Raw genomic sequence first — 18242 nt, 5'->3', positions numbered from 1 at the left:
GATAAAGGGTTGTCATGTAAAAACATTAAATAAGTTTTAAAGTAAAAATGAATATGCGAGAGATAAAGTTTGCCAGTATAGGATCCGCGTGAGAAAATGGGGTTGGCGGATAGACTGTACATGAGATAAACTGCCAATTATATGTTTAATGGATTGTTTTACTAAAAAAGGTTCGCATGTTTTCTTCCTAGTGGGTGTTCGCAAAACGGACTTCTGTAGGGTTCGCCAAATGCCATCTGCGAAGTGGTAGGCGAAACGTGTGAACCTTGCCAACCTACGAGCCTGAAAACATTAGACATTAGGAGCTCGTAAGAACTAAATTGTTTTATGTTGTGTGTATTTCACATTATCTGTTGCCTTATGTGTTGGTTAACTCTACGAATAGTCAAGTGAACTCGATTGATGCATGCGAAGTATGTTTGTGAAAGTATTGTATGTCTAAACAATGTCTATTAAATATGTGATAATTTTAATTAAAGAAGTACGATTTTAGGATTTTTTTAATATAATGATTAATTATTTGTGAAGTGTGATTGGTGATCGTTGATTGGAGAGTCACTTTGGTTACTAATGTGACGTTCAAAATTTGGGTCGGACTGTCCCGGTCGAGTTTTGGGTGCCACATATATAATTAAGGCTCAAATAATTTGTAATTAAGTTTTGAATTTTTCATCTATTAAATACAATATTATTTAGTCATTGGGTCATTTCATTATAGTACCATGATTAAGCTCTCTCTTATTATATACCATTACAAAAACTACTTAATCAAGTGCTTATCCAATGCCGTTATCATATATTTGTTACTTTCATAGTATATCTTTAATCTCTTTGGGTTAAATCCGTTCACCCAATATGATTCTAGTTTATTTCATGGTAACCATTACATATTCCTTCATGAAAAAGTTGATTACTAACACATAGTAATTAAATCATTCTTCCTAAATAAATGACACATGACCATGTTACTTTTCTATCTATCATGTAATGTCGATGGGAGGGTATCATTTACCCTTTATTGGGCTATTAATTTTGCTATTGTAGGTGAAATTATGTCATGTAGAAGTCGTATACCAAAGTACTAGCTTTTGTCTCTATTACCAATTGAACTCGGGCTTTCAATATATCAAATTATACGAGTCGCACACACATAGTCCATTACTTACTCAAGATTGAGATAAGCCACGTTAAGATCGTCACAAGTGAATAAATCCATAAATGAATCTAGGATTTATTCTACTTGGGTCCTATTCGATGTATTGTCATTATAATCCAGCCACATAACGCAACTTAATATTAGTTAAACGTTAGATAATCAGTGAGCTAATATTTTCTTTATATTTTGCTTCGCATGCAAAACTCATTGAGGACATAATACAAAAGATATTAATGTGAATGATAGAATTTTTATTAAACCAATTTTTTCAAAAAAATTACAAGTGTATTTGATGATTTAACTACACTAAAGACACTAGATCTCTACATACATTTTACGAGTTTTATTATGAATTTCATCCTCTCCTTTACAAAAAAAAGACGTTAGTCTCGTTATTTTAATTTTTTAGAATTTAATCTTAAAAGAAAATAGAGAAGTTAGACTAGATATCAGTAAAATCATGAACTCAAATCGGTGATTTTTAATAAATTATTACATATAAATTATTGAATTATTGTTTTTCAACAATTCTTCGCATATAAATGGCTCGAATACTTACTTTTAAGTTAATGATTTAACAACAAAGCTTAATGGTGTTATTGAGTTGGATTAACTGCTGAGTTTTGTGAAGTACAAGAAAATGAGAAATAAATTTCGACAAATTAAAGTGTGAAGGATCAACTTTTTCAATTCCAATAAAGTAGAGGGATACAATTTGAGGTTAGACCAAGTTTATGAATCAATTTAGAGTCTGAATAAAAGTTTGAGGACTTTTGATGGAATTAATCTTAACCAAAAAAAGGATTAAAGCTTTTATGAAAATCAGACGGCCAAAACATAAACATCTTCAAGCTTGGGCGGCACTGATTGTTCTCCACGTGTCCGAACCGTCAGATTCGTTTTTCCAAACCTTACCTTCGGATCCGAGCCTCATTTTTGCTCTTCTCTTCGTTGAAATTTTTGCACTATTTCTCTCTCTCTTCGAGCTAATTTAATTTCTCTCTCTAAAATCGCATTTCGGATTCGAACCTAACTTTTTTTTCCCCTAAAAATTTGACACTCTTTATGGACCGTTTTTTCAAGCTCCATTTCAAAGGCTTCTCTATGTCACTGTAAGTTCACATCTCATCTTTCTTTCTCTACGAACCCTAATGTCTTTTTTTTTATCCTACAATTTTTTTTTGTTAAGTTTTGAGACGATTAATTTATGCTTGGGCTCTGATGTTCTAGGGTTGGGAGCGGTAATGTTATTTGTAGTGTCATTTTATTTAGGTTGGAAATTGCTTGATGTCTTCTTGATATTTATGGTCTTGATTAAAAATGTGAGATTTATGTGTAATTTGTTAGTTTTACATCTGTTTGGTTGCCGAGAAAATGGAGGATGCCGGGACTTTTATTCTGAGGAATTGCAAACTTCAATTAAGCAAAAGCTATAGTAGTTGTTTTATTCCTGCTCTTTGGAAGGTTATAAGCTTTCATGCTAAGTTTTGGCTTTCATCTTTAATCTCGTTCCCTCATTTCTAATTACTTGTGGATTAGCGTTTTCACTTCACTTGTGTTTGGTGCTTTGCTTTAACTCTTTTCTTTTTGTTAATCCCATTTTTGCAAATGGGAGGTCGCCTATTTTTTTTTTTTGTTTCACTTGGTTTTAAATTACTAGGTTTTTGCTGTCCTTATATCTATTTATCTGGTTTGTTGCCAACGTCTCATACGGTAAATTGCTTTAATTAAGTTTCACGAATAAGAAGTTCGTGTTTCATGTAAATGAGGACTCTACATAATTGACAAGAAAACAAAGAAAAACAATCATTAGATTTCTCTAGTTAGATAATAAGAAACTTTAAATATTAGGTTCCAGTTCAACAGCTTGCCACATATGATGAATTCATGGTAAACTCCTGTAGATAGACTTACCATCAATATGCTATGGAGCCTGGAATTTCTTGTAGGGCATTCGGGAATGTGTATAAGAACAATTTATATCCACAATTTCTTCTCATTTTTCTTGGTTGGGTTAATATATTGTAATTTGCATTGATAATGCTAGGGACCATGGCTGAATGAAAATCTGAATGGCAGTGTAAATATTTGTGAAGTTTTTTGGAGGATGTCAATGGCAGTACAAACACTTGTAGTAGTTTAGTAGAGGAGGATGTCAAGCTTCACTAGAGGGTTTAGGGTTTTGTATTTGAATTTTATGCTCGATTGCAGGAAGACTGAGTTTTTATACAAAAAGGTTATGTGGTTATTCACATGGGTGTCTTCTTTGTGGATAATGCATGGTTATTCACTTTTGTGGGTGAGGTTTCTTTACTTTGATTCTTCTTGCTTGCCTTGTATTCTTTATTCGGTTGCCAAAATGTTTTGTTTTGATAGGAACTTATGATAGTGTTTCATGCTAGCTCCTCATACTTAGGTTGAAGCATAGCTGTTCGAGGTATTTAGGTTCTTAGCTTGAGTCAAGGAGTTGAAAGTTCATTTCACCATCAAGAAACTACTCTTCAGTAGCTAGTAAATGTTTTAGGTTTTGTCCCTTTATTTTTTCAAGAACTGGATTCTCTTTTGTAATTGCTAAGGTGAAAGCCATTGTAAATCTATGGTGTTGCCTCTTAACCTCCAAGAGTTGTGTAGGCTGCTGGGGCAGCGCCGCCTTTGATCTCAAAAGCTGAAGCTTAATGTCTATCCTTTTCCTGTCAAGCTGTGAAGTTTGTTCTGAGGCCATAAATCCATCAATAGTTATGTATATAATCACTTCAGTTGTGCACATTGTTCGTTGTTCATTGGAAGTTTTTATTTTTATTTTTTTCCTGGGGGAACATAGTTAACTAGAAATTATTATGTTTATGGTTCTTCATCCACCAATGCAGAAAATGTTCCTTTTTTCCATTTGGAAAATTTATTAGCAACAGCTTGACATGGAGTGTTTCATCATGCTCAAACATGAGCTACCCATGGAGTCTAGATATTAGAAACCTTAAAGAGTTAGCTGGGGCGTAAAGTTAATTCCTAGAAGAAAATTTTCTAATGAAAGCTTGGTGATTGAAAGTTGTTGGTGAATTTTTCGTACCTGCCTATTCTGTATCTAAATATGAGTGGTGACAGACATTGCATGGGGGATCGAAATGTACCGTTTCCTTTGGGAATGGTAAGACAGTTAAGTCTATTTTTAGAGGGTTTGGGGATGATCCATGGAATATAATTTCAAAAGATAACTACCCAAAGAAAGAACCTTCTTAAACTACATTATCTGGATGCACCGTTCATTCCTTTTGTGGAGTAATAGAAAGTCCTTAAACTATAATTTCATTGCTCAAGAACCAATAGATGTAAATTTGTAGAAATAATAGAAAGTCCTTGTCCATTCCTTTTGTGGAGTAAAATTGGTTGCATAAGGTGAAAGGTTTTTTACTTTGTTACAAGTATCATGATATGTTGTACCCTAGAAGATGTATTGAAGCATATTAGTTTTTTGGGCTATGCTGTTATTTTATTTGCTTCTTGATGCTGTTTTTTTTTTTTTTTTTACTTGTTACCACACCTTCCCTATAGACAAAGAAAGAATGGTGGGACAATTCTCATTATGGGATAGATGATTTAATTTCTGTTTCCATGAGATCATATATTTGATTTTATGCATGCAGGATAAGGTTGAGTAAATTTCATTGCTCAAGAACCAATAGATGTAAATTTGTAGAAATAATAGAAAGTCCTTGTCCATTCCTTTTGTGGAGTAAAATTGGTTGCATAAGGTGAAAGGTTTTTTACTTTGTTACAAGTATCATGATATGTTGTACCCTAGAAGATGTATTGAAGCATATTAGTTTTTTGGGCTATGCTGTTATTTTATTTGCTTCTTGATGCTGTTTTTTTTTTTTTTTTTACTTGTTACCACACCTTCCCTATAGACGAAGAAAGAATGGTGGGACAATTCTCATTATGGGATAGATGATTTAATTTCTGTTTCCATGAGATCATATATTTGATTTTATGCATGCAGGATAAGGTTTAGTAAATTTCATTGCTCAAGAACCAATAGATGTAAATTTGTAGAAATAATAGAAAGTCCTTGTCCATTCCTTTTGTGGAGTAAAATTGGTTGCATAAGGTGAAAGGTTTTTTACTTTGTTACAAGTATCATGATATGTTGTACCCTAGAAGATGTATTGAAGCATATTAGTTTTTTGGGCTATGCTGTTATTTTATTTGCTTCTTGATGCTGTTTTTTTTTTTTTTTTACTTCTTACCACACCTTCCCTATAGACGAAGAAAGAATGGTGGGACAATTCTCATTATGGGATAGATGATTTAATTTCTGTTTCCATGAGATCATATATTTGATTTTATGCATGCAGGATAAGGTTGAGTTTTGAAACATGGCTATTGGGGTGAATGTTTAAATGTTAAAGAAGAGGTTTGTTTCTAGTTACAAATTGGATTTAGAGAAGGATTCACATGATTGTATGCTTGGTATGGAATCGCAGGCATGTAAATCTTTAACTTGATTCTTATTTCTTGTAGGCACTAATTTTCTTCTCACAAAGCTTTAGCCGCTGTGTTTTTGGCTTGGATTATCTATGCCTGGCAACGAAGTTGGAGACAGGATCCATAATTTCCTTGGAGGAGAGAGTTTGTCTCAGGGCCAGCATCACTCTCAGGTCTTTGATGGTACCTGGTCTGGCTTAAATAACAATCAGTGGGTTGGAAGCCAGAGACAAGTTGGCGGGCATCTTGTTTCCAGTTTGAAGAATTTCAGTTTACATCAATTAGGTAATAATCAAGATATCTTGATCGTTTAGTTTCTGCTTGCTTTTGCTGCAACAGTTTCCATGATGTGATTACAGTGCATTGTTATTACATGCTTCTATACCACTGTTTAGCTGACGTGACTATATTTTTTGACATTAGCTGATGCTGACAGAGGACAAAGTGGTCAGTCTTCAAGCCTGCAGCATGGCCTGAACTTTACACAGTCAGGTCTGAGGCCTGAAAGTGTCAGAAGTCAATCTCAAAATCAATCATCAAATGTAAATGGCTATATGCAAGGGCATCAGGCTTTCCAGACAAGGCAGAATGAAACGAACTTTTTGGGAGTGGATACAGCATCTCGGGGCCCTGATCTTCATAAGAAAAATCCAATGAGATTGGATGCTGCTGAATCACCAGTAAATTATGATTTTTTTGGTGGGCAACAGCAAATTAATGGACAGCATCATGGCATGATCCAGCCTTTGCCGAGGGAACAAGCAGAGAGGACTGACATGCAGCTGTTACAGCAACATGCCATGCTTAAGAAAATGCAAGAATTACAGAGGCAGCAACTTCCAAACTCACAGTTTCAGCTACCAGGAGCAAGACAGTTGAGTTCTGTGAATCAGGTTTCCTCTGTTGTAAAACAGGGATCAGATAGTGTTTCTCTTGCTCCAATAAATGGTGTTCCTGTCCATAATGCTTCGAATTATTCGTGGCAGACAGAGAACATGAACGAAAATGTAAATGCAAATTGGCTGCAGGATGGTGCCACTCCAATCATGCAAGGATCATCTAGTGGATTTTTGTTTTCCCCTGAGCAAGGCCAGGTGCATTTGATGGGTTTGGTTCCTCGACAAGTTGATCAGTCATTTTATGGGATCTCTACTAGTGGTCCAATAGTAGATCAATATCAATATTCTTCTGTCCAAATGGATGAGCCTTTAATGCAGCAGGTGCAAGCCAGCAGTAATTCCTTTCCAGGTAATCAGTATGCTATGTTTCAAGATCAAGTTAGCTTGCAAGATGGGTCTTTGGTTTCTGGACAGGGCGACCTGGGAAAAAATGTCCTTGGTGCTGCAGCTGGTCAAGGTTTAAATAATGGATTTCTTTCAGAAAATTTGCAGCAAATGACTATCCTACCAAAAAATGCAGTGATGCAGGAATCTAGTGGGAGGCAAGGACATCCTGGTCCCTCAGAAACATCCCTCAGGAAGTCATCGATTCAGGCTGACCCCCCTCAGGCTGTGGCTACCCTAGATCCGACTGAAGAAAAGATATTGTTTGGTTCAGATGACAGTGTGTGGGATATGTTTGGAAAGAGTGCCAATATGGGCTCAGTTTTGGATGGTATGGTCTCTTCTGGGGCATTTCCTTCACTGCAAAGTGGAAGTTGGAGTGCTCTTATGCAGTCTGCTGTAGCAGAAACCCCTAGTAACGATATTGGGATACAGGAAGAGTGGAGTGGTTTAGGCATGCAGCATAACGAACCTGCAAGTGGTAACATGCCTTCATCAATTGTCAACTATGGCAGCAAACAGGAATCTGCTTGGGCTGATAACAATTTTCTGCCTGCCTCAACACTGAACTCTAAACCTTCTCCCATGTCTCAGAGATTTGTTAGAGAGTTAACAGAAGACAGTAGCAAACGGCTAGGTTGCAGTTCTTTACGAAAGCACGTAGCTGAAAGTGCTAAATTCTTAGGAAATGCTTCTCACTCTCCCGGTATGCAAGTTACTGCAAACAGTTTTTCAGGTCACCAACAAGGATTGGCCATACATAGTCCTCATGGTCAGCCACAGAATGAACCAAATGGTTGGAAATCCATTGATACTGCATCACATGGTGTTGGTACCATATCAAAAAGTCAGGATATTCAAAGGTCCTTGCAACCTTCTCAGAATAGTGATCAGAGAGGTGCTATGTATAAGGAGAGAGGTCATAGTTCTGGTTTTGATCTTAGAAATATTAAATCAGGGAATGTGAATTCTGGCTTGGGAAGCCTACAGGTGAATGGGGTAGCCTCTGATCTGGATAATTTTGCTGAAATTACAGATAAAAGAACCACAAGGGTCACCAAGGAAAGCAGCCAACAACTTCCAAACAGTCGTAATCTTCATCTCTGGAAAAGCGTTGATTCTCAAGTTAACCGTGGACTAAGCAGGGTTCCAGTAGAATATCAGCAAATTCAGGAAAGGAGCCCTGAAAATTTGGATTCATCTGGAAATAATTGCTTGGACAAGGGAGCATCTGGAGTAAATGTTTCAGGGGATCTCAATGTCAAAGAAACTTCTAATGACAGTTTTTGCTCCAACTTACCACAATATACTTCCACTGGTGGTACGAGAGACAATGTTTGGCTGGATGTAAATGATTTACAAGGAGGAAAACAGAAGTCATCTGCTCATATTAGTCATAAATCTTCTGTGACCCGTAAGTTTCAGTATCATCCTATGGGGGATTTAGATGTTGAGATCGAACCTTCTTATGGAACTAAAAGTGTTGCACATTCACGAGCAACGTCCCAACACGTTTCTCAAGGATTGAAGGGTCATGACAAGGGATACTCTGGGCAGTCACAATTAACTGGTCATGCTGGTGGAGAGGCTACAGAAGTTGAGAAGGTTATTTTATTTGTTTGGTCATATATGTAAATAGTGTGCAATTTGCCTACTCTTTTTCTCTGTCTTTACCTGTGATGAACTTTCCTTTATCTTTTTGGAATAACTTAGCCTTTGGAAGACAAAATAGTTGTATATTAACTTTCTTTTTCTGTATATTAGGGTTGTTTTCCTGGCGTTAAAGTAGACAAGATACCCTCAAAAAGTTCAAATCCTGGTTCTGCACCTGACAGATCTTTTGGTGGGTTTGTGCCAAAGAAGACATATCCAACAAGGTAGTTCAACTGTTGCACTTCTCAATTTTTTAGCTTGACCTGAATTCATAGCTTTTCTTCCGACCAAAACAAAGAAAGGAATTCCTGGCGCTTTTTTTTTTGTTGATGTAAGCTTGGCTATTAAAAATTTCTTCTGCTGATAAAAAAAAAAGAAAAGAAAAAAGCTTTTGGGTTTTTAAAAGTATTGAATAAAAACCTAGCATCATTGTGTTAATATTTGAAATCTAATTTTGATTTGGTAACCCTGAACATCTGCTTTCCTTGTATTATTTTGGTGCTGGTTTACTTGTTTACATTCTATTGAGCTCTGAATCTTCTCAATGTTTGCAGTCAAAATATACTGGAGCTTTTTCAAAAGGCTGATCCGCCAAAGGAGTGTGGTACTGCAACACGCTTAAGCTCTTCTGAACACAATCAATCATCTGAAATGCCTGATGCAGAAACTTCTGATGGATCAGTGGGTCAGTTTCAGCATAATAAGCCTATTGCTTCTCAAGGTTTTGGTTTACAACTAGGGCTCCCATCCCAAAAGTTTACTATTCCAGATCGTGCAATTTCATTGCAGAGTTTCCCTCAAGGAGTTAATTCTCCAAATTTAGTTCACGGCTCTTCTGAGGAAGGAAGGAAAGGTCATACATGGTTGGATACTATTGCTTCTGTTCAGTCCTTGACTCATGGAGCATCCCATGGAGATAGGAGTAATGTGTCAAGTGTCTCTGGTCAAACCAGCAACAAAGCCTCACAAAATACTATGGAGGCCAATGTTTCTGCAGGTTTTACCTCTTACAATCCTCATTCAAAAAGTCATCTCCAAAGCCAGCACGTCAGTAGTGTTGGCAGTCAAGGAACACCAAAGGAATATGTCAATGCACCTTTTGGTGTTTTGGCATCTCAGATGAAGCAGACTGATGATTCTTCTGTGAGAGCTCAAGCTAGTCAAGGAAGGAAATCAGCACCTTGCATGCCCAAAACTGCTCCTGGTGAGAATCTTGCTTCTTCAGAGGCTTCTTGGCCTAGTAGTAGCAACGAAATCAATGCAAGGGGTCCAGGCCAGCATTTTCCAGTCTTGGAGGCTTCTTTACCTTCTACTACATCTGAATCTTTACAGGGTGCTTTTACAAAAAATATGCCTAATTTACATGCAAGTGTCTCAGCCCCACAACATCTATTAGGAGCTCAGAGTGCTCTGGCCTCACAAAATTTGTTTAAGCCTAATCATCAGTCAAATATTAAGTCCGAAGCATCTCATCCTGGATCAAAAAAGCTAGATGATCAAATTGCCCAGGTAGTAGGTAGTGGTCGATCTGAGTTCCCTGCAGACTGTGCTAAACTGCAAAGCTTTGTTGGAGAAAAGCCACCTGCAAACGCCCAGCAGGTATTGCGAGAGAACGATGCCAGCCAAAATCTTGCAGCCATGCAAAGAGATATTGAAGCTTTTGGCCGTTCTTTAAGACCGAATAATGCTGCAAACCAGAATACTTTATTGTTGCATCAGGTGCAGGCCTTGGAAAACGTAGAGATTGATCCGAGTAATAGGAGTGTCAAAAGATTTAAAGGTCCAGACTCTGGTTTGGATGCTCAGCTGGTTGGTTCCCATGGTCAGGAGGAACAATCTTATGGATCCAGTACAGTGATGGGAGATGCTGCAGTTAACTTTTCATCAGATCCTTCTGGAAATTCTAAGATGCCAAGATTTTCATCGAACACTGGAGATGACAATGAAAGACAGTTATCTTCTAGTGATATGCTGGCATCTTCTCAGAATGATTCCCAGCATTTCCCCAATGCTAATAATCCAGCTGCTGTTCTCAAGGGTGAACACTCTCAGATCAGTCCCCAGATGGCTCCGTCTTGGTTTGATCGGTATGGGATGTTCAAAAATGGGCAAATGCTGCCTGTATACGATGCTCAGAAACTTGCCATGATGAAGGCTACAGAAAAAATATTTACTGTTGGTAGACCTGACAGCTTGCATCCTCTTCATTCAAGTGAGCAGGTTAATGCTGCTGCTAGTCAGTTGGATAATGCCCAGCAAAGCTCAAACCTGTTGCCCGTAGCAAGTGATCATTTCTCCCCCCACTCTCTGTGTCCTGATCTCACAAATCAGAGTTTGGTTGTTGTGAGAGCCAAGAAGCGTAAAAGTATGACATTTGAGCTTCTATCATGGCATAGAGAAGTGACACAAGGTCCTCAAAAGCCTCAGAACATCAGGTATTTGAGATGTGTTCAATTTACATGTGTTCAATTTGATGTAATTACTTTTAACAGTATCTATGTGAATGACCACAAGCACTAAAACATTTCCAATTATAAATTGCTAATATGAAAAAAATAGTTTCTCTCTTTTTCGCGCTGTCATTATGTTTTTCCTTTCCATTTTTTGGAATTATGTTGAAATTTTTTGTTGACCACAGCGTGGCAGAAGCCGAATGGGCGCATGCAGTGAATCGCTTGATCGAGAAGGTGTCTTTGGTGTTCAACTGTCTTTTATTTTGTGTTATTCCTTAGTCTCCGGCCGTTCTCATCTCAAGGACATTGATCTAAATTGCAGGTTGAAGATGAACCTGAAACAATTGAAGAATGGTCACCAGTGCTTAGAACGAGAAGAAGGCTTATATTGACAACACAGCTTATGCAACAACTACTTCGTGCTCCTCTAAGAGTAGTTTTTTCTACAGATGCTAGCAAAAACCATGAGACTGTGGCCTATTTTGTTGCCAGATCAGTTTTAGGAGATGCATGCTGCACATCATATGTCCCTGAAAGTGATACAGCTGATCCTCCTGACGGTGGATGCATGTAAGAACATGTTAATTTTATTTGAAATATTTGAATACTGTTTTTGTAGAAATCAGAGTATTTTTTTTATACTAAATAGAACATAAATCAGAGTTTTTATATACAACCTATGACACTACTTTAGGAAACTCTAAGTTAGGAAAGATACTAAATAGGAGATATGATCCCTTAAAATAAGGGATTTTAATAAAGAAAATATCTACAAAATATTCCTAAAATATTCACAGAATATTCCTACACTCCCCCTCAAGCTGGAGAATATACATTGTATAATCCCAGCTTGAATAGGAATTTATTGAACACAGGTTTTGGCAAAGCCTTGGTAAGAATGTCTGCAATCTGTCCTTCTGAAGGAATGTAAGAAAGAGTGGCTGTCTTTTTGTTGACTTGATCAGCAATAAAATGCCTATCAATTTCAACATGCTTTGTTCGGTCATGTTGAACTGGGTTCTTGGCAATCTGAATGGCAGATTGATTATCACACAAAACTTCAAAGTGATCCTCCTGATTTGTGCCAAGTTCTTTTAGTAATTTAAGTAGCCAAATTCCTTCGCATATCCCCAAAGCTAGTGCTCTAAATTCAGCTTCAGCACTACTTCTTGAAACAACAGATTGTTTCTTACTTCTCCAAGTTGTAAGGTTACCCCAAACAAAAGTGCAGTACCCACTAGTGGATCTTCTTTCAGTGAGATCTCCAGTCCAACTAGAGTCTGTAAAAATCTTAACAGTTCTGTCTTGTGTCTTCTTAAACATTAAGCCGTGTCCTGGAGTTTTCTTCAAGTACTTGAGAATTCTATTTGCTGCTGCCATATGCTCTTCAGTAGGATTAGTCATGTGTTGACTTATCACATTTACGGGAAAAGCTATATCTGGCCTTGTCAAGGATAAGTAGATTAGTTTCCCAACTAACCTTTGAAATTTCTCTCTGTCTACTAAGGACTCATCTTCTTTATTGAATCTCAAGTTTGCCTCCATTGGTGTATCAGCCGGCTTACAGCCAAGAAAACCAGTTTCTTTGAGTAAATCAAGTACATACTTTCTCTGGTTGATCACAAGTCCTTCTTTTGATCTTGCCACCTCCATTCCTAGGAAATACCTTAGCTTTCCCAAGTCCTTGGTTTCGAATTCCCTGTTTAACAACTTCTTCAAATTGCTAATCTCTTCCTCATCATCTCCAGTAAGAATGATGTCATCCACATACACAATTAGGATAGCTTTCTTATTTGTAGAAGTTACCTTGATGAAAAGCGTATGATCGGCAAGGGACTGCTTGTAGCCATTTTGAAGAATGACTTTAGTGAACCTCTCGAACCAAGCTCTGGGTGATTGTTTTAACCCGTATAGAGACTTGTTGAGCTTGCAAACCTTGTTGCTGCCTTCAATAGACTTTGAGCCAGGTGGCAATTGCATATAGACTTCTTCCTCAAGCTTGCCATTAAGAAATGCGTTTTTTACATCAAGTTGGTGTAATTTCCAATCGCAATTTACAGCCAAACTTAGGAGTACTCGAATAGTGTTAAGCTTTGCCACAGGTGCAAAAGTTTCTGTGAAGTCTATCCCATATGTTTGCGTGAAACCTCTGGCCACTAGTCTAGCTTTGTATCGTTGGATACTGCCATTGGAGTTATACTTTACAGCAAAGATCCATTTACAGCCGACAGCCTTTTTTCCTTGAGGAAGGTCTGTAATGGTCCAAGTAGCATTTTTCTCTAGTGCACAAATTTCCTCTTCAACAGCCCTTCTCCATTTTGGATCCTTTAGAGCTTCAGCTATGCTTGTGGGAACCTGTTCTTTATCCAAAGTTGCTGTAAATGCTTGAAAAGACGGCATCAATGAATTATAACCAGTAAATTTTTCAATAGGATGCTTGGTGCACTGTCTAACCCCTTTTCTAATAGCAATAGGAAAGTCATCTAGAGTAGTGGACTTACTGATTTCTTCTTCCATTTCGGCAGCTGGACCCAAATCCAATTCTCGGCAAGAATCAGATTGCAAAACAGTCTCAGGGATATGTCTTCTTTTTCTTGTGTAGACACGAAGCTGTTTGGGTGATGGTGTTTTTTGAAGACTGTCAATTGGAGTAGGTGTATTTTCAGGAAGAGTGTTTAAAGTGGGTGTAGGTGAATTAGTCATAGGTACTACAGGAGAATCAATGGGAGCATTCACAGGTGACAGATCTGCAGGTAATGGCGAACAAGATGGCAATTCTGAAGGTTGAGAATGAAGATTAGAAGGAGATACCTGTTGTGGCTGAAAATCACTCCATGTTTCCCCCTGAATTTCAGCCTGAGTGAAATAGGAATCCTGCTCATAAAATGTTATATCCATAGTGGTGAAAAATCGTTTAGAAGGAGGATGATAGCATTTATAACCCTTCTTAAGTGAAGAATACCCAACCAATACACATTTTAAAGACTTAGGATCTAACTTGGACTTATTAGGAGCAATATTTTGGATAAAAACAGTGCAGCCAAAAATTTTAAGTGGCAGAATGGAGGAGATAGGCTTAAAATGAGGAAAGTGCTGCAAAAATATAGATTGAGGCGTTTGAAATTTTAAAACCTTACTAGGCATCCGGTTGATTAAATATGTGGCAGTTAATAAGGCTTCCCCCCACAAATATTTAGGAACATTAGTGGTAAATAGAAGAGAACGAGTAACTTCAAGAAGGTGCCTATTTTTTCTTTCGGCAACGCCGTTTTGCTGTGGGGTTCCAACACAAGAACTAATCTGAACTATGCCCTTTTCCTTAAAAAAATCACCTAAAGACCTAGCAAAAAATTCACTGCCATTATCAGATTTAAAGAGCTGGATTTTAGACCCAAATTGAGTGAGAACCATGTTATAAAATTGCACAAAAACACTAGCAGTTTCAGATTTATCTTTCAGCAAATAAGTCCAAGTTATCCTACTGTGATCATCAATAAAAGTGATAAACCACTTACAATTATCAGCATTCTTCACCCGAGAAGGGCCCCAAATATCACTATGGATCAAAGCAAAAGGGTAAGAAGGCTTGTATGTAGAAGGAAAATAAGATGATTTAGTATGTTTGGCAAGAGAGCAAACTTTGCAAGAAAAAGAATTAGGCCTTTTATTAATGAATAGAGCAGGAAACAATTTTGCAAGGTATTGGAAACTAGGATGGCCTAAACGAAAGTGCCATAACATAACAGTATCAACTTTTCCTAAAGCGGTAAATGACTTGGAGATCTCGATTTTAGGAGAGGTAGGGAGGATGTAGAGACCATTATGCAAGCTGGCCTTACCAATCATCTTCTTCGAGTTCAGTGCCTGCAAAGTACAATCACGATCATTAAAAATTACAGAGCAGTGCAAGTCTGTGGACAATTTACTAACAGAGATGAGATTGCACGCCAGATTTGGTACAAAGAGAACATTTTTAAGTGCAATCTGTTCATTGAGAATAACAGTGCCATGTCCCTCTATTTTGCACAAGGTACCATCAGCCGTTTTGACAGCTTTACCAAAGGTATGGAAAAAATTGTGAAACAATGCCTTGTTACCAGTCATATGATCCGTAGCACCAGAATCGAGGATCCAATTAGGAGTCAACTGGGAGGAGAAAAATGCAGTAGAAGAAAGGTTACCTTCTGGATCTTTTATGACCAGATTACCTTCACAAGACCCTTCAAGAAAATTGTTGCCATTCAATCGATGGCAGGTGATAGTCAGACCAGATGAATCTGATGGAGCATCGGAACCAGAAAAATTTTCTGGATTTGAAGTAATCTCCGAAGTAGGAGAAGGAGTTTCGGACATGGTCTAGGTTGAAAAAGAAATCGTAACCTAAGCTGATACCATGTAGAAATCAGAGTATTTTTTTTATACTAAATAGAACATAAATCAGAGTTTTTATATACAACCTATGACACTACTTTAGGAAACTCTAAGTTAGGAAAGATACTAAATAGGAGATATGATCCCTTAAAATAAGGGATTTTAATAAAGAAAATATCTACAAAATATTCCTAAAATATTTACAGAATATTCCTACAGTTTTTACCAGCTCTCATCTGAGGGCATTATTGTTTGTCATATCAACTATCCTTGTGATGATTCTTTTGTTGTTAATTTGCTGTTAGCCTCTCTGAAAAGCTTAAGGAGGAGAAAAATGAGTCCATCTTAAAGGCTGCAGAAGAGATTATTGTCAGGACAAAGAAGCTGGAGAATTATTTACAGAGGTAAGTCACATCTAGTTTTTACCAATTTTTTATGCATAATATCTCCTGTTAATCTTTTGCAACACTGATATTAATATGAACCCTTCATTTTGTTTACTAAGCTTGACGTTAAATGATGTGGTCAGAACTTCTCAGACCACCATTAAATTTAATTATATTGTTGTCTCACACGGAAGGGTTTACTTGTCACATCCATGGATGGCATTAGTTGTCCTTTTTTTTCTTATACTTGTAGTTTCCCCAGCACAGGCTCAATTATCCGTTGGATTTTAGATTAAGAAGCATTCTGCCTGTTGAAAAGTCTGGGCTGATACGAATTTCTAATTTATCATATGATTATATGTTCCCATTTCTATTAAAACCACAGGAGCTGATTTTGTAGTGGAGGCAGAGGATGCAAACTGCTATTACTTTGCAATTGAGTATTTTATTTGACTTTGAGGGAAGGATGCATCATTTCATATACCATACAGAGGCTTTTTATTCTTATTTTTCTTTGATTTGCATTTTATTGGAAGATTTTATTTGGGTCTAGACTGAACCTCTGTTCATTTGTTTTAGATTTTTAGTTCGTTTGGTTGCCCGATATTGGCCCCATTATTTGTTTTACCCTAAGCTCTTGTTTTATCCTGACTCGGGTGTCACGGTCTGTGTCTAATAGTAGTGTGTTTGTTTTTTACCTCAACTTTTTTCATATATTTGAATGATTGTACCCCCATTTTCCATTTTCGAATTGCGGGCAAAGCTATTTGTCGAAAACTAAGAAGTTTGGTAACATCTAACATATGGTTTTCTAATGTTTCGTCTTTGTCATGCAGTCTGGACAAGAGAGCCTCAATCTTGGACTTAAGAATAGAGTGTCAGGATCTAGGGAAGGTTTCTGTCATCAATCGTTTTGCCAAGTTCCATAGCCGGGGGCAAGGTGACGGGGCTGAAACCTCGTCATCTTATGCAATTACTAGTTCTTACAAATTCTTCCCCCACAGATATGTTACTGCACTACCAATGCCTAGGAATCTCCCCGATAGGGTACAGTGTCATTCACTTTGATCAGTAGCTAATTGATTTTCCCCTTATTTTCGGCCAACCGGTTCTTGCGGCACCACCTTCATCAAACTTAAATATTTCACCACACAAATGGAAACGTAGGAGAAGAATGTGCGGTTTTAAACCAAGGAAGGCTCATAGAATCTCTTCACTGGTGCATGATTTTTGAGAAATTAATATATAAGTTGGTCAGTGAGTGTAGGCCATTGGTGCCTCTTGATTTTTGGGTGAATTGGGGGAGAATAGAAGAGCTTTGTTTCTGATAATTCAACATATAGAAAGCTGAATATTCAGGTAATTAAAGTGTAATTTATTAAAAGCCTTTTGGATGATTGGTCCCTTCCCATAATAGCTGTCTCATCTTTTGTTCTCTTTCAGACAGGCAGTGGAAGGGGCTGGGGCTTAGGGAATTGGTTGGCGATGTTTACAGTATAAAATGTTCCAAAGCCTTCAATCAGCTATTACCCTTTTATATCGGGATTCAAAGGTGAGTGTAATATGTTGGTATATGTTGTTACCACTATATTTTTTCATATATATATATTTAAGGTTACAACATGAATATTTTTTTAAAAATAGTTTAAAAGTTCGGATAGCTTTAGGCTCTCTAATGTCTGGGAATTTCTTTTTTCAATTTGGTAAGTCTAGAATCTGACATTTCTTCTTAATATGATGTCACTCTAACATGCCAGTCTTAAAAATATATATATATAAAAATAATTTTTTTATATAATAACATATTAGTCATTCAATTTTTGTGGTGTTAATATAAGTAAATAAAAAATATATCCTTTCTCTATTGTCTCTTCCCTCCCTAACCACCATTCCTATCAGTCAATATTTGGTGAACGTGTCACGTTATTAGTTTTAAAATTTATTTATATGATATATTTAGTTATTTATATAACAATTTTTATAACAACTGTCAATCTTTATTACATAATAACATATACTCAATTTGCATGGGTATGGTTACTAACGTAAGAGGATTTGGGTTTGAGTAATTTGAATTGTATTATTCTTCTATTTATAAATTAGGGAGAGATTAGATGGTTCAAAGTATCGTGCTAAAAAGAGCAGATATGATTAGAATTTATAATGAGATTATTCAAAAATATAAATAGCATCTTATAGAAATAATAAAATTTATAACATCTATTTATAGAAGTTCTAGTATTTGGTTACAAATTTTTAAAGTTTGAGAATAATCAGTTAAATGTTTTAGAAACTTGTCCAAGAATTTTCGCAAGTTTAATCCATCTAAAATCACGTTTTATTAATTTTATATAAAAATAATTTTAAAAATAAAAATACACTAATAATAATACAACTTATTTTGGGCTATTTTTTTGAAGAAATTTAAATTAATTCATTAATTACAAAAATGATTTAA

At 36.6% G+C, this 18242-nt stretch overlaps 1 protein-coding gene across 5 annotated transcripts; it reads left to right on the top strand.

Moving 5' to 3' along the window:
- The first annotated feature begins 2109 nt into the window (after positions 1-2109).
- LOC107887104 (uncharacterized) lies at positions 2110-17464 on the top strand. Of its 5 annotated transcripts, none has more exons than XR_001681001.2 (11): positions 2110-2268; positions 5509-5567; positions 5675-5923; positions 6062-8526; positions 8686-8798; positions 9129-11009; positions 11213-11261; positions 11350-11597; positions 15704-15802; positions 16621-17143; positions 17228-17464. XR_001681001.2 is itself a non-coding variant. In XM_016811245.2 (10 exons), the coding sequence occupies exons 3-10, from the start codon at positions 5731-5733 to the stop codon at positions 16850-16852; spliced, it is 5280 nt and encodes a 1759-aa protein (XP_016666734.2). In that variant the 5' UTR covers positions 2117-2268; positions 5509-5567; positions 5675-5730; the 3' UTR covers positions 16853-17464. The 5 variants fall into 5 exon arrangements, 2 of the variants coding, with proteins under 2 accessions (XP_040952800.1, XP_016666734.2); XR_001681003.2 differs by having other exon boundaries at positions 2112-2268; positions 17232-17464; XR_001681002.2 differs by lacking the exon at positions 5509-5567 and having other exon boundaries at positions 2113-2268.
- The last annotated feature ends 778 nt before the right edge of the window (positions 17465-18242 follow it).

This window comes from Gossypium hirsutum, chromosome A03 (assembly GCF_007990345.1).
Source record: "Gossypium hirsutum isolate 1008001.06 chromosome A03, Gossypium_hirsutum_v2.1, whole genome shotgun sequence".
In the NCBI taxonomy this organism is placed as follows: Eukaryota; Viridiplantae; Streptophyta; class Magnoliopsida; order Malvales; family Malvaceae; genus Gossypium; species Gossypium hirsutum.
The sequence above is the reverse complement of the archived record's forward strand: the minus strand, read 5'-3'. Positions and strand labels throughout refer to the sequence as shown.

Coding starts and splice junctions, on each gene's coding strand:
- LOC107887104 (XM_041096866.1), top strand. CDS start 5,731: ATGCCTGGCAACGAAGTTGGAGACAGGATCCATAATTTCCTTGGAGGA. Junction 11,598..15,703: donor CCTCCTGACGGTGGATGCAT/GTAAGAACATGT, acceptor ATTTGCTGTTAG/CCTCTCTGAAAAGCTTAAGG. Junction 15,803..16,620: donor CTGGAGAATTATTTACAGAG/GTAAGTCACATC, acceptor TTTGTCATGCAG/TCTGGACAAGAGAGCCTCAA.